This window comes from Orbicella faveolata, unplaced genomic scaffold (genome assembly GCF_042242905.1).
Source record: "Orbicella faveolata isolate gen_17 unplaced genomic scaffold, um_ofav_v1 contig_12, whole genome shotgun sequence".
NCBI classification, from domain to species: Eukaryota; Metazoa; Cnidaria; class Anthozoa; order Scleractinia; family Merulinidae; genus Orbicella; species Orbicella faveolata.
Genome location: NW_028301539.1, coordinates 5,840,040 through 5,855,000, shown reverse-complemented (window position 1 = coordinate 5,855,000; position 14,961 = coordinate 5,840,040). Strand labels below are relative to the sequence as shown.

The window sequence follows — 14,961 nt, the reverse complement described above, 5'->3', positions numbered from 1 at the left end:
TGGTGGCCGGATGTCTGGTGAAGAAATTGGGATTGACGACGTCGATGTTTCTGCGTTCGTCAAGAGGATCCGTCAATTCATCTAGAAGGTTCTGGCGCATGATGTTGTAGTTAAGTTGTTGTTGACCACGAACATTGAGGGTGAACCCACGCACTTTGCAGCACACTTTACCATTTTTCGTCTTGTATCCATAATTCTTTGGTCCTGCTGAGGTGAAATCGATGATGTAATCGCCATCGTCCAATTCGTTGGTCATTTCACCTAGAAAGTCTCCCAGAGGAATGTTGGGTTGGCCAGGCTTCAACGAGAAAATGACAGAGTCAGTGTCGAAGTATAAGACTTGTTGTTGTAGCTGCTCTAGATAGGAGTACAACTTTAAACGGGCCCAACAGGTAGTGAAGGCAGCAATGAAAATGTTGACACGTCCGTTGTCCGGCTGGTTTTCTCTTAGATTCGAATAGACCACTTCCAAGGAATCTTGTGAACAAATGCGGACCGTATGAATGTCTGTGAAGGTGTTTGACACTAGAGCAAAGAGATGAGCGGGTGTGGTGACTGCCTCAGTGGTTTTCTTGTGAAGATTTTCGCCAAACTTGCCCCAAAAGGAATTTAGCATTAACTTTGCCGTAGCTTTACGCCCTGGATTTTTTTCGATGAGGAGAGGATCTAAGGTGATGCCTTCTTTGTCGAAGTAGTCACGGACGTATTGCTGTTTCTGTTCCTCAGTCTGCGCCCATCCAGGATACCCGGCTGATTCTTGTTTTATTTTTAACCACGTGTTGACATAGTCAGCAAAGAGCCCTTCTTGACGTTGTTCTTCTGGAAAATGCCAGACCTCGTGGATGTGTACGATGCGGTACCCGACCTCTACTGCTTTGACGAGTTCAGGGGTGCACCACGTACCCCTAAGAAGTCGTTCTTCTGGCGAGTGAGGACAACGATGAGATTTTTCCAAGAGGTCCTTGGTCATCTCCTCTTCCATGCAGGTTCTGCAAAGAGGTAATGTCAGTTTACCACGATGTCGGAAGGGCAAGACGGGATGATACAAATGATAGGGAGAAATCACATCTACTTTTGCTACACCAAAGTACGCATGAATGTCTTGGTTCCCCGGGTTGGTGATGATGATGGGATGACCAATGGGATACTGTTGTGTCTTGTTAACCCACGGGTACAAGGAGGTCACGTCCACGTATTTGATTTGTTCACCCTGGGTCTCGTTGGCCACATGATGGAGGCGAACGGCGTTGGTACGTCCCCCAAAGAAGGCATCTCTTGGATTAAGAGGTTCGACCATCTCGTACGATGCTAGGAACTGTTTGAGATCTTCATTGCTTTTGACTTCACGATCCCAATCACATTCCCACATGATTTGAAGGTTGTACCCGTGCTGACGCAGAAGACGGTGTTTCTGTTGAGTGACTTCATACAATTCTTGGATGGTACGATCAGGATGGAATTTTGAATGTCGGTCACGATGATGGGGATGGCAACGAGGACAGCCGTGCCATAGACATCCGTGAAATTCATAGACAGTGTGAGTCTGTACATCGAGGCCATCTACCAGGAAGTGGAACACTCTCTGTTCGCCGCCATTGCTCGCATTTTGAATGCGGTCTGCTTGAGGCTCGTCGTTAGGGGAAGAGGGACTGTGACGACGAAGAAGGTGTTCCTGCCATGCTAGCCACTTGTACGCTTTTACGGATTGGTTGGAACGAGCTCCTTGCCATCCTTGCATGGGTTCTGTGGCTATGCTGTTGGGAGTCAGGAGTTTCTTCCGCCAGAACCGATTGCACGCAGACGCTATGGTTACACAGTTCTCGATGGGGTCAAATTCGGCATGTTGCTGGAATTCTTTTCTGAACTTTTGACATCCGGCTTTTAGGAGTTTGACATCTGACTCACAGTAGGCTCTCATTTCTGTTTTAAGATTGAAGATATAGTTGTTTCTGACCTTCTCTGCATACCACTGCTCAAATTGTGCCTTCTTTTTAGCCGACATGCCATCAGGATCATACATCTCAGCAGGAGGCATGGGTCCTTCATAGTCTTGATTTTCACGCGTGTTGAATTTGTGAGGAAAGAACCCTTTGACTAATTCTTGGATGCCAAAGGTAGAAGGGAAGTTAGCAAGAGGAAAGGGAAGGAAGCAGAGTGAATCTTTGAAGGTCAATCGGTCTGATTTGAAGGACAGCACTTTGGTGCCGACGGTGATCTGATCCGTGACTTCCCGATGCTTCGCGTAGCAATGTTGCAACAGGAACATCTCGTCATATCCTTTGAGGTTATGGAAGACACCAATCACGCTCCGATCGTCCCCGTCTTGATCAACAGCCAAAGATTCCAACCATTCAAAGAAAGGCTCTGTACAGTCTGCACCATAGAAGAATTCTATGTGGTCCTCTTCGTCGCTCTCAGCGCTAAGCAAGATGGGAGTTTGCACTCCCTCGTCGTCCACGGAGGCTTCATAGTCACAATAGACTTGGAGGGGTGGATCTCTCTGTACCCACACTCTGGTATCTGGATCTTCGGGATCGGGTTCTTCAAAATGACGCGTCCCCACTTCGTCGCGCGGCACCCGTTTCATTTTGGGATCATCCTCCTCTTCTGGAATGGTCTGGATGTAACATTGGTGAGAAGCGACGTGCACATGTTGTTCACAAATGGGGCATTCTCCCCAACCGCACTTGTGTTGTTTAGGTTTACTTCTAGATTTACCTGCATTCTCGACTTCATACGTCTTGCAACACTCGAGGCATTTTTTGTAGGTGAGACAGATAGAAGGAATATTTTTACTGTGACGATGAAGATGGTAAGAGTAACAGTCCTCACCAAAAAAGGATCGATGACACAGACGGCAAAGAGAAGAGGGTGAAGGGAATTTGCCCGGACCCAACGGTCGTTTAGCCTCTGTGAAATCCGGACAGTCCTTTCGATGACAAGATGGACACCATTTACCATCGCAGGGATGATGTGTAAAGTTGTCTTGATCGTACCCCCGATTACACTCATCACAGAAGTAACTCTTGGACAAAAAACCCGAGAACGAGTTACACCCATCGTAATGGTCATCTTCTTTGATGATACGAATGATCTTGTCCGATGGTGTGGGTCCCACGTAAACGAGCATGTGTGGTGGAGTGACCGATAAGACTTTTATTTGATATTCAGGGAGAACCGCTTGGAATTTTTGGAGTTCAGGAATGCCACATGGTCCCTCGGGTACCCCTGCCAACCGGTGGAGGGCCTTGGCTTCCCGCTGCTGGACAGGATAACCCTGTTTGAGATTATGGTAATGACGATCTCGGGTATTACCGTTTGCATCGATCAAGGCTTTCATGGTCACGATGGCCCGAGCACAACACAGTTCATCTCTGCTCTTCGTGGTGATGCGGGAATGTTTGACAATCCCACGTACAACTGCACTGCTCGGTTCGTAGCGTTTGCCATGTCCACTACCAGGTGCAGGGGTGCGTATGAACGTTGTCTCCATCGTGAATGAGTCATCTGCTTCGAAGGCTTGATTAGAATTGAGTTTGTTGGCCAGGGCTTGAAGGTAGGTGTCTAATCGTTCTGACCCCTCTTCAAATTCACTCACGGTAAACGTCGTCGATTGAAAGGCATGGGTGAATGCATCTGATTGCATGGTGAAATGCAACGTGTGATGAGGTCTGACGGTAGGGTCAGCAACGATCTGGTCAGCAATGGAACGTCGTAAAGCCTCCGTGATCTCTCGTCCCAAGTCGTCAGTGGGATTGGCATCCCTGTGTTGCTGGATGCGTGCCTCAAAACGCTGTTTATTGAGAACGTTCCTCCAGTTTCGTCTAGCACTCACTGGGCGAAGCTGGAAGTCCAACAATGGTGTGGCACCTCCTCCAATCATTATCTCATCCTGAGAGTCAATGTCACTATCATCAAAGGGACGCTTGTTTGAGTAATATTCGTCCATGAGGACATCATTAGAGGGGTCAAAGATCCACTGATCGTCATCTTGTCTCTTGTTGGAGTAATATTCGTCCATGAGGACATCGTTAGACGGGTCAAAAACCCACTAATCGTCATCGTTATCCAAGTAGGCATCGTCGAAGAGTCGTTTAGTTCCTAAGGGAACTGGCTTACGCCCCAGGGATCTACTTCGACGAGGTGCGATGACCAGGGGAAACGATCGCCGAGGGGATAGAGATCGGCTCCGGCGTAAAACACGCTGATGTGGCTGTGAAGTGAACATGACTGTCTCACGACTAGCAATGAAAGTGACTCAATGGTACACATGCACGACTTATCTTACTTAGATGATGTCATATCTGACCAATCATAACAAGATGTGACCAAATAAGGAAATGAGTATACACCAATCACCATCTAGTACTTTTACAAAGCACGCGGGAAACACGTTCATCCACCTATGTACTATCAAACATGTGAAACTATAGCATGTTGTAAAATTCTGTATCATAAACCGTGGGTACCACATTCAATAATAATAATAATAATAATAACATTAATGTTAAATAAAGGGTAACAAATCCCAGTAACTTACTTGTTTTGCCACAATATCTTCCATTACGAAAACAGATGTTAGCGCTCAATACACATCCGAGGAAGTAGAGTGAAGTAACGGGTCTCGGATGACACTTATATACCCTTCTATTCGCTCCAAAGCATCGTGGGACGGTGACCTCATCGGGAACCAATCCTAGACTTGCCCCAGTCCCTTCTCGGTCGAAGGGTTAAAATAGGGGTAAGGGGTACTCCCCTTTCCAAAGCATCGTGGGACCGTGACCTCATCGGGAACCAATCCTAGACTTGCCCCAGTCCCTTCTCGGTCGAAGGGCTAAAATAGGGGTAAGGGGTACTCCCCTTTCCAAAGCATCGTGGGACCGTGACCTCATCGGGAACCAATCCTAGACTTGCCCCACTCCCTTCTCGACCAAGTGATAAAATAGGGGTAAGGGGGTACTCCCTCTTAGTCGCATGGGAAAGGGGTACCCCCGAAAGTCAATAATCACACAGAATTGAAAAAGAAAAAAACTATTTTTTTAATCACTCGTTTGCATGTTTTGCAATGAAACTTTTGTACCAATACCAAAAAGCATGACATTCACTGATAGGACAATGATGAACAGTGTCATCGGCATGAAAACCGCAACTGGGTAACAATTTCTCTTGGGGAATGATGTGTCTGAGTTTTGTCGTATTTAGGACATCCTAAAGTTTCTAGATCGAGACAAGGAATGTTCAGTTTCATTAACAGATCTTTCTCCACATGGCCTCCCTTGTATCCCACCACTGTTCTCTCGCCATTACTGCAATCTTTGTACATCGAGTATATGTCCTTGATCAGTTCACTGAGGACTTCAGGTTTTTGGAAATGTTCGGCCTTGAGGGGTTGATAGGTCAATCCATGTATCTTCCTTCTCACAAAATTCACAGTTCGTTTGTCTTTGTTGCTCAAGTTCTTGTACGGTACGGGGATGAAGAAAGCATGGCGCCCGTGTTCTCCGTTCCAAGTGTAATAAGCTAATTCTCTGACGTGAAATGTCTTGTTGAGAAAGAAACCTTCTAAATCCAAAATGAAGCAGAGTTCATCCTGTAACACCTCCATGTTTAAAAATGAATGAATGTTCACTTGCAAATGGGTCTTTATGAAATAGTTTGACCAATCAAAGCTTGCCACGTCACTTTACTCGTCCCAGATCCAATTCCTTTCAGAGGAGCCTAACAACCCCCATCGTCGCCTTTCCATGACATCATTAATCAATCCTCCGTTCCTCTTCTTTTCCTGCTGATACGCGCGTTCTCGTTCCCGTTCCTCAAGATTTCCATTTCTCATTTTCTCTGCATACTGACGTTCCCTCTCTTGCCCTTCAGCATACTTTCTCTTTCTTTTTTCTTCTCTTTCTCGAATTTCGGCCTTCTTCCTCCCGAAGTCTCTTTGCTGGGGTATGAACAACTCGTGGGGTCGTGGATACTCTTCTTGGATGCTACCCCCTTCCATCCAAGCTTTGGCTTTGCCTCGGGGTTCTTGATCCAACCATTGGAAGAAATCGCACCAACGTTTGGGACATTTTAGATATAATCTGCCTGGATTCTTCTCTGACTGGGACAAGGACATGATCAATGGACGATGGCAGTAACACTTTATGATGTGTCCAGGTTTGGCCAGGTAGAAGTTGTGGAGTTGATGTTTGGCCGACTCTAAGTAATTCTCTACATTGTCCACACCGCAGCTGACAAAACAATTTTGGACGGGGCACTTGTAGTACTCCCAATGGCCGTACTGAGTGTTGGTCTCTTTCTTTTGTAAAGTATCGTTCGGATGCACAGGGCAAGAGTACAGGATCTCCGTGTTCCCTCGGATCGGTGGTGACGGATTTCTGAAGGTTTCTGTAGAGGTTTGAGCAGTACTAGAAGGGTCTTGTTTCCACTGCTGTGCGAGTCCGTCCAAAAAGACGTCAGGGTCAAAGATTTCCCCTTCCTCTAGGACTTGCACTTCCACTATTTCCCCATTCTCTACAACAGGCGGAACTTCGTGAAACGTCTTTTCAATGTCTATGGAGTGAAAGGAGAAAAAAATAAAATGTCATAACCCTAAAAGCGTATTCTCTCTAAGCATGGCTTTGAGTATGTGAGTCACTATGCGCACACGTCTGGGTTTGAGTTCTTGTCGTCTCCAATAATGTCGTCGTTTTTGCTCCTTCTTTTGTTCTCTTCGTTTCAGTGCAAAAGGTGTGTTTCGTTTTGCACAATCTTCCTCCAAAGTTAAATCCAAGAAATGTGTTTTTTTCGACAGATTTCCATTTGTGTAAAGGTTTCTGGCTTCCACTTTGAATAGGAAGGACACATTCCTTGATGACGAAGAAGATTGTTTCTTTAAAATACCCTTTAAGGGAGTGTCTTTCTTTAACCATTTATCCAAAGTGCGTTGACTGGTACCTTCGGGTTCCTGCTTGATCTTCTTGGTCTTTGGTTTCTTTTCTGCTTTCTCTTTCTTGACTACCCTCTTTCTCTTTTTGGTGGAAATCTGATAAGTAGCTGGTGAATATGGATTGCAAGAGTAATCTATCATGGCGTCTTCTTCTTTCTCTTGTTTTGGTAAGCACACACTTCCTTCACTCAACATGTAGCGAGTAGGAGATTCGTCTTCCATGTTTCTGGCAAGCTCGACTGACATAAGTTGTTCTGGCACTACCCTCAACTTGCGAATGATGTCAAGTGAGGGGTGAACGACTTATACCAGTGAGACAAACCAATCAGCGAATGCCACGTATCATGACGTGATTTCGAATCTGACCAATCACATCACTTCATGACCATATTAGGAAGGGTGGCGTGATCCGACCTTTGACTTTCACGTGATTCAGTACTTTTCCAACGCGTGATTTTCGGATCTGACCATTCACATCACTTCATGACCATATTAGGAAGGGTGGCGTAATCCGACCTTTGACTTTCACGTGATGAGGGTGTGCGGTGTGATCTGTGCTCTGACTTTCACGTGATTCAGTACTTTTACCTTTGACGTCATTTGCAGATCTGACCAGTCACAAACACTTCTGAAGTGTATACAAAGAGCGCATAGTTCTTTTTTTTTCAGTTGATCAAGTGACTCAAGAACCACAGGACCATCGACCCGTAATCATCATCATAATCTTCCACCCTTTGAAACCAAAACAATGTCTTATTACACTAATAGCAATGAAATCAAACTTCACGTGGATGCCATTTGTGAAGTGGACCTGCAACCCCTGGAAACCTTGGATCCAGAGTCACCCCCCGGAGATGTGATCCTCTTTGACATGTTGTTCTATAAACTGTTGGCAGATGATGAGTATTGGACAGAGACCCAATTGCTGACCCTGAGACCCGAATGGCAACAGCAAATCTTACCCCTGCTCAAGACGTGTCAACGCGAGGTGTTTCTCTTCACCTACGATTGGTTTCACGTTTACTACGTGAAAGAGAGGCAACACTTCATGGTGACCAGGGCGTCACCCCCAGTCTTGGACGTGGAGGGAACTTGTCTCTTGACCACCTCTCCTCTGAACTTCAACATGATAAAAGCCCTGAGCGAGCTCTTGGAACCCATTCGTTTCGGACAACAATTGGCCAATTGGACTCTGAGCAAACTGAACAAGAAAGTGAGTTTTGATGTGTGCTGTGATTACAAAGGTATGTGCGAAAAAATGAAAGATCTAGCTATTTCACTCGATCAAGAGGTCACTCGGTGGAAGGATCGTTTCTTCTTCGATGCCATGGACGCCGAGGATGAAGATCTTTGCGAGGACTGTAAAGAAAGCATGAGGGATGCTTTTTATGTAAATAAAGATAGGAACGATGCCTTGAACTGGCGACCTGGCCAAGGGAACTGTGTGTGGCGTAACTGTAGATATTACAAGCAAGATTGTATGGATTCCGAAACTATGTAAAATTATCTATAAGAAAGCGTAACGAGTCAATAAAGCAATCATTTTGAATCACCATGTCTGACGGTCAGTATTGGTCTAGTCGACTTTATTGGTCGAGGATATGCGAAAGATGCGAGCGTATCGTTAACAAATATGGAAAGGATATAGTCCTTCCTACAGATCCCGTTGACGATCCCTTGAGAGAATTCGAAGTCGTTGATGTGAGTAAAAACGTATTTCGTTTCGTGGTCTTTATCTTGTGGTTGAAACATCAATCTCAGTCATTTGAGTGGTTTCTGACCATTCGTGAACGTTACCCAGACCTCTGGAGGCAATGTCTTTACAGACTGGCGGTGCTATGAAGAGTAAAAAGAAAAAGAAGAATCCCTATGCAACTCTGTTGACGACCTATCGAGATCCGACCTCTCCTGGTAGTTTGGGGGGTGTGGCTCGTTTCGCACGAGCTCAAAAATTACCCGTCAGAAAAGTTCGAGAGACATTGGAGCGCGATTTGGATTATACCTTGCACAAACCCCGAAGACGACATTTTCCGACCCTCCCCGTGATGGTGTTTGGTATCGACGAACAATGGGTAGCAGATCTGATCGAAGTGATCAACATTGCCAAATCCAATCGTGGTTACAGATATCTGTTGACGGTGGTCGACGTGTTTTCCAAGTACGCCTGGGTTGAACCCATCAAGACCAAGAGTGGTCAAGACGTGACGATCGCATTTGAGAAGATTTTGAAACGAAGTCAAGGTCGAAAACCTCAGAATCTTCAAACGGACGACGGCAAAGAATTTTACAACAAATACTTCCAAGCCTTGATCACACGGAAAAACATTCATCATTTCTCTACCAGTGGAGACACCAAAGCCAGCGTCGTGGAACGATTCAATCGTACCTTGAAAGAAAGAATGTATCGATATTTTACCATCAAGAATACGTTGACGTTCTTACCCGTGTTGCAGGACTTGGTCGTGGGCTACAATCGATCGTATCATCGCAGCATCAAGATGGCCCCCGACAAAGTGACTGCAAGTAATCAAGAGGAAGTGTGGAACAACTTGTACGCCAAACGTTTGAACGCCAAGCATCTCAAGCCAAAGTTTAAAGTCAATGATCGCGTGAGACTCAATAAGAAGTTTAGAACCTTTAAGAAAGGCTACCTACCAGGCTGGACGGAAGAAGTGTTTATAGTATCCAGAGTCATCCCTGGAAGTGTGGTCACTTACAAAATCAAAGAGATGGATGACACACCTTTGGAAGGTACCTTTTATTCTCAAGACTTACAGAAAGTCACCGTATCGGACGACGATTTATATCGCGTGGAAAAAGTGCTGAAACGAAAAGGAAATAAATTGCTTGTACGTTGGAAAGGTTGGTCAGATAAATACGACAGTTGGATTGACAAGAAGGACGTGAAAAAGCTTTGAGGATGAATGAGGAGTTTTACATCACCTTGCCTAGTCACAGCAACCGCGCAGAGTTTGCACAGAACCAAAGCAATAATTTCAAGATTCGATTACCCCACCCCATCAGGTTGCAAGGGTCGAGTTGGAAAGTGGGGTTGATTAGCATCTCGTTACCAGATGTGAAAGTGCATCTCCCCAAGTTGGTCGAAGGCAACGAAATCCTGTTTACCATGGACTGGATCATGAAATACCCTTCTGGTTCGTTAAAGTTTGGTAGAGCTCACTATGACCCTAACGATCTCCGAACCGTGGTTGAGTACATTGATGGTGTTGGTTTCATGAAAAGTATGGTGACATTTTTTGAGCAGCGGCGCATCTTGAATTACCAAGGACCCCATCTCGGTAGTAGCTATACAGCATCCGATGGAAAGAGAATGTACGTGAAATTTCGTTGGGATGGAGACGATCTACTGACGGATAACAAAGCGACACACGTACGCTCCAATGGCTCGCCTGCATTGAAGATCAATAAGATGTTGGCTTTAAAGATGGGATGGTTGAAGGAGAGAAGCCCTGAAAAATATGACTTGGGACCCAATTTACGTCAAGAGTTTTTTACCGACACGGTACCCAACTTAGAAACGATGACACACGATCTGAAAAACGATAGGGGTGAGCCTCTGTTTTGGTTGATAGCAGAAGACCTTTTTCATCTGAGCATTACTTGCGATTGGCGCTTCACGAATCTCAACAAAGCCTTTCAAAACGTGGTGGGTTCGACATCACGTTCCTTGTTCATCTATTCCGACGTGGGAGGAAGTTCAATGGTTGGAAATCAAGTCACGGATCTGTTAAGAGAGGTCAATTACCGACGCACAGGGGATGGAAGTCACTATTTTGAACCGCTCCACGTTCAATATATTCCGTTGCGCAAGGCCCAGTTGGACATTATTGAGACGCAAGTGTCGGAGACAACGGGTGAACTGACCGAATTTGGTGAAGGAAACACGATTCTCACCCTTCACTTCAAACGAGCATGAAAGGTGGAAGTTTAACACGATTCAAACCTGACCCACAAGACGGAGGTGGCTTCGTTCAAGAACTGCTGAAAGCGAGTGTTATAGGAGGCCTGAAAGGGTTAAAAAGCGGTCGCGGCGTTCGAGATCGCATTCGAGAGGCGAAAGAGGGAGCAACACGGAGCGCTAAACAAGCAGTGAAACGTAAAGCTTACGAAGTCCTAGATAGAAACATCAAGCGGAAATTCAACGACATCTTCGGCGACTAATGAATCCCATCTACTCCAGAAGCTCGAGACTCGTCAAATCTAGAAAAGGGTTGTCAACGTCACGTCGTGAAGGGTTCTCAAAAAGCTCCAAACGTCAACGAAAGGTACAAAAAGGCGGATGGATTAGCCCTGAGGTCAGTAAACCTGTTGGCTACGATTGGGATCACATCTTAGCGAGAAGACAAAGAAGAAGAAGAAGAAGAAGAAGAGGAAGAAAATGACGGATACCTTGATGGACGGTGGGTTGTTACATCCGGGTTCCAAATCAGTCCTGAATCCTCAACTGAACCTGTTCACCGTTCCACCCACTGATCTCAGCATATCCAGTTATCGCATCGTACCCATTCAGACCTACACGACAGGCATCAACCCCGTGAAATTCCAAGTGGATCCTCAAGAAGATTACGTAGACCTCAGTCGAAGTTTCTTTGAGATTGAGTTGGCACTCAAACTGGCGAATGGTGATAACGTTGTGGAGGCCACGAGACTCTGGCCCACGAACAATTTGGCCCACACTTTGTTCAAGCAGATCAGTGTGAGACTCAATGGTACCTTGATCAGTCCTCAAACCGACACTTATCACTACAAAGCATACCTGGAAACATTGCTCAACTACAACAGAGATGATGGAGAAACCGTGCTAAAACCTCAAGGTTGGTACAATGCCCTTGATTTTCCAGCGCAATTGACTGTGCACAACACAAACACGGAAGGAGATGGGCATGAGGCTTTCCAAGCATTGCCCTCCAACCAACAAGCTTCAGTGCAACTCATGAAAGCAGAACAAGGCAATTACACGGATGGAAAACGACACGTGCTAAGGTTCACACCCCACATCGAGGTGTTCCACTTGAACAAATTGTTGGTACCTGGCGTGCAGATTGGAATCCAGATGTACTTCAATTCTCCCAATTTGTTCTTGAATGGTGTGAACGTAGCTGGAAGACTGACACACGAAGAGGTGAAAGTGAGAATGTACCTGTGTCAAGTAAGGCTCAACCCCAGTGTCTACCGAGAGCTGATGACGAAAATGAAGGTCAGCAGAACCATAGTGGCTTACCCGACCGTAAGAACTGAGATTAGGACCTTCAACATGCAAGGGAACCAGCAAAGATACGAGTGCAACAATTTATTTCAAGGCAGAATTCCTAACAGAGTCATCGTTGGACTCGTGCTTTCAGAAGCCTTCAATGGCACTGCGGCACGTGACCCATTCTGTTTTCAAAAGTTTGGTGTAAGTAACATCAGGCAACTGGTCAGAGGAGAAGAGTACCCTTCCGAGACCCTGGAACTAGTGCACAACGACGGTACCCAAGATCTGAGAGGTTACTATCGGTTCTTACAAGCCACAGGATGTTTGTGCAAACATCAAGGTAACATGGTCAGAAGCGAAGACTGGGGTCAAGGCAAGAATTGCACACTGTTTGTATTTGACAATGCAGCCAACGGATGTTTGGACAGTCCGGTGTTGAACCCCAAGCAGTCAGGAGAGTTACAGATTGTGCTGAACTTTGGTGCCCCACCAGGTAACAACATCACAGTCATCTTGTACGGAGAGTTTGAGAACCTCTTGGAAATAGACAAGAACAAAGCCGTGTTGTACGACATTTACCAACGCTAATGGAGAAAGTACCCCTTAATAACGTACAACTGGATCATTTGGCGACAGCGGATGCCATCTTGAAACCCTACTTTTACGGGACGGTGGCTTGCGATCGATTACCTCGTCGACCGATCAAGAAAGAACCTCGTGGGTACATTGTAAACACAGATCCGCATGATAGACCGGGCCGACACTGGCTGGCGCTTTGGACCCATAGTGGGAATGTGTGCGAGGTGATGGACAGCTACGCCCTACCTTTAGAGTCTTACGGGACAACAGAACCCCTGCAAGACTGGTTAGAAAGTCAATGGAAACATGTCAATTACAATGGACAGTCTCTGCAATCGATTTACAGTAAAAGTTGTGGTGATTACGCCTTGTTCTATTTAAAAGACAGAGCGAGAGGTCAAAGCATGAACGAGTTCTTGAGGCGTTTCTCGAAACATAATTATGTAGACAATGATCACAAAGTAGGCCAGATGTTAAAGAAGTTGGTCGAGAAAGAGTTAGAATGGGATAAAGTGTGTAACGTGAAACATGACCAAGACACTTCTCATTGCGGTGTGAGACATTTAGTGTAATGATTGTTGGTTTGACATTAAAATACGATTGAAAACGTGTTCTGTGTGATGATCTTGTAGTACAATGGTTAGTATTCTCGACTGTCACTTGATTCCTCGCGGGGTCAATTTTTCCATGTGGTAACAAAAGCTGCATGCCCATGCCCCTTTGGTCATTTGGACTCATGGAACGACGCAAGGCTTTTCGATTTCATACCCCTTCCAGTCTGTTGGTGGTGGGTCCTTCAGGGTGTGGCAAGACGGTGTTCACCACCAAACTTTTACTGAATAACCTCGACTTGTTTCATACCCCACCCTCCCAAATACATTATTGCTACGGGGTGTGGCAAGACGGGTTTCAACCCATGGAAAAACAGGGGATTAAGTTTCACGAAGGCGTTCCTGACACAGATCAATTGAAAACGTGGTTTCCTAAAGGCGGATTACTCGTACTGGACGATCTAATGGCTGAAGGAGGAAACGATAAACGGGTGTTGGATCTGTTCACCAAACATTCTCACCATCAGAACGTCACAGTGCTCTACTTGTGCCAAGACATGTTTCCGCCAGGGAAATATGCCAAGAGTATTTCCAGAAACGCACACTACATCGTTGCCTTCAAGAATCCACGAGATCAATTAGGCATGAGAAATTTATTGTTACAGGCGTTTCCCACTCAATGGCAAGTTTTACAAGACACGTTTCAACGTTTGACAGAACGTCCGTTCGGATACATGGTCTTGGATTTACATCCTGGCAGTTTGGACGATCAAAGGATTCTCAGCCACCTTTTAAAGGACGAAGGATGTATGCGATGTCACAAATTCATCGAGACATCGTGATGAGTCCTTCCCAAGATTCAATCACTACCGTATCTCTAATGAACGGATTCAAGAAAAGCGCCCAGTTGGTAAACAAAGATTTGCTGTACCGATTGGATGGGTTGTTTTCCTTTTACCATCGTCAGTGGTGGTGTCATCGCCAGATGTTTTACCACTTTAAGTGGTGCCACGGTTGTTTGAACGCTTTGGCATTGATCATCGTGGCAGCAGGCATCATCGTAGGATCCGTCTTGGAAAATAGTCTCCTGATTGCCTGTTTATCCGCAGCTGGAACTGTGATTAAGGGGTGGAACGACTTCAAAAAGTTTTCGTTCAAAATCGACATGTGTCGCTTTGCCTACACCACTTACGACAAAGCTTTGATCGAATTGAGAACCTACGTGCGAGGACTTCCGATGGAGGAGTTTGACGGATTCTTGATCAAGATGCAAACCTTGGATGACACAATCACTGATTTCACACCCCCTGTATCTGACAAGTGCGTGCAAGAATACGAACAACGATTTCGCTACGACCACGTCGATAAAAGCGGGAGCACTGACGTGTGAGTGGTAGTATGTGTCATGAAGAGCAAACGAACAGTTCGTAGAAAACCAAGGAGACGAAGGAAGGCACAAAAAGGGGGATTGTTACCATTGGCAGCTCTCATTCCAGCTTTAGTAGCAGCAGGAAAGGCGGCGGCTCTAGGAGGAATCTCTGGTGCAGCTGGTTACGGTGTGAAAAAGGGTTTGGAAGCTGCTTCGCGTAAACGTCGACGATGAAAAATAAACCAAAGACCAAGAAAAGAAGTAAACAGCGGACCAAGAAAAGAAGTAAACAGCGGGGTGGAGCACTGGCACGACGTAA

The 14,961-nt window shown here is 45.7% G+C and overlaps 4 protein-coding genes and 1 pseudogene across 4 annotated transcripts in view; 4 read left to right on the top strand and 1 right to left on the bottom strand.

The window, feature by feature from the left end:
- LOC149116275 (uncharacterized) overlaps positions 1-4,021 on the bottom strand; it is a 4,179-nt gene extending 158 nt beyond the window's left edge. The window contains exon 1 of the mRNA XM_089277498.1: positions 1-4,021. This exon is cut by the window's left edge and continues 158 nt beyond it. Coding sequence (XP_089133624.1) covers positions 1-4,021 — 4,021 coding nt within the window.
- A 4,572-nt stretch (positions 4,022-8,593) lies between these two features.
- LOC110057975 (uncharacterized) lies at positions 8,594-9,846 on the top strand. Its single transcript, XM_020764578.2, has one exon. It carries the CDS (start codon positions 8,743-8,745, stop codon positions 9,844-9,846), a length of 1,104 nt encoding a protein of 367 aa, XP_020620237.2. The 5' UTR covers positions 8,594-8,742.
- A 1,481-nt stretch (positions 9,847-11,327) lies between these two features.
- LOC110066560 (uncharacterized protein F54H12.2-like) lies at positions 11,328-13,255 on the top strand (annotated as a pseudogene).
- Positions 13,250-14,115, top strand: LOC149116274 (uncharacterized). Its single transcript, XM_089283606.1, has one exon. It carries the CDS (start codon positions 13,429-13,431, stop codon positions 14,113-14,115), a length of 687 nt encoding a protein of 228 aa, XP_089139732.1. The 5' UTR covers positions 13,250-13,428.
- A 38-nt stretch (positions 14,116-14,153) lies between these two features.
- LOC149116273 (uncharacterized) lies at positions 14,154-14,908 on the top strand. Its single transcript, XM_089283607.1, has one exon. The coding sequence runs from the start codon at positions 14,154-14,156 to the stop codon at positions 14,661-14,663; it is 510 nt and encodes a 169-aa protein (XP_089139733.1). The 3' UTR covers positions 14,664-14,908.
- The last annotated feature ends 53 nt before the right edge of the window (positions 14,909-14,961 follow it).

What these genes read in the sequence shown, in the direction of transcription:
- LOC110057975 (XM_020764578.2), top strand. Translation starts at nt 8,743, where the DNA reads ATGTCTTTACAGACTGGCGGTGCTATGAAGAGTAAAAAGAAAAAGAAG.
- LOC149116274 (XM_089283606.1), top strand. Translation starts at nt 13,429, where the DNA reads ATGCCCATGCCCCTTTGGTCATTTGGACTCATGGAACGACGCAAGGCT.
- LOC149116273 (XM_089283607.1), top strand. Translation starts at nt 14,154, where the DNA reads ATGAACGGATTCAAGAAAAGCGCCCAGTTGGTAAACAAAGATTTGCTG.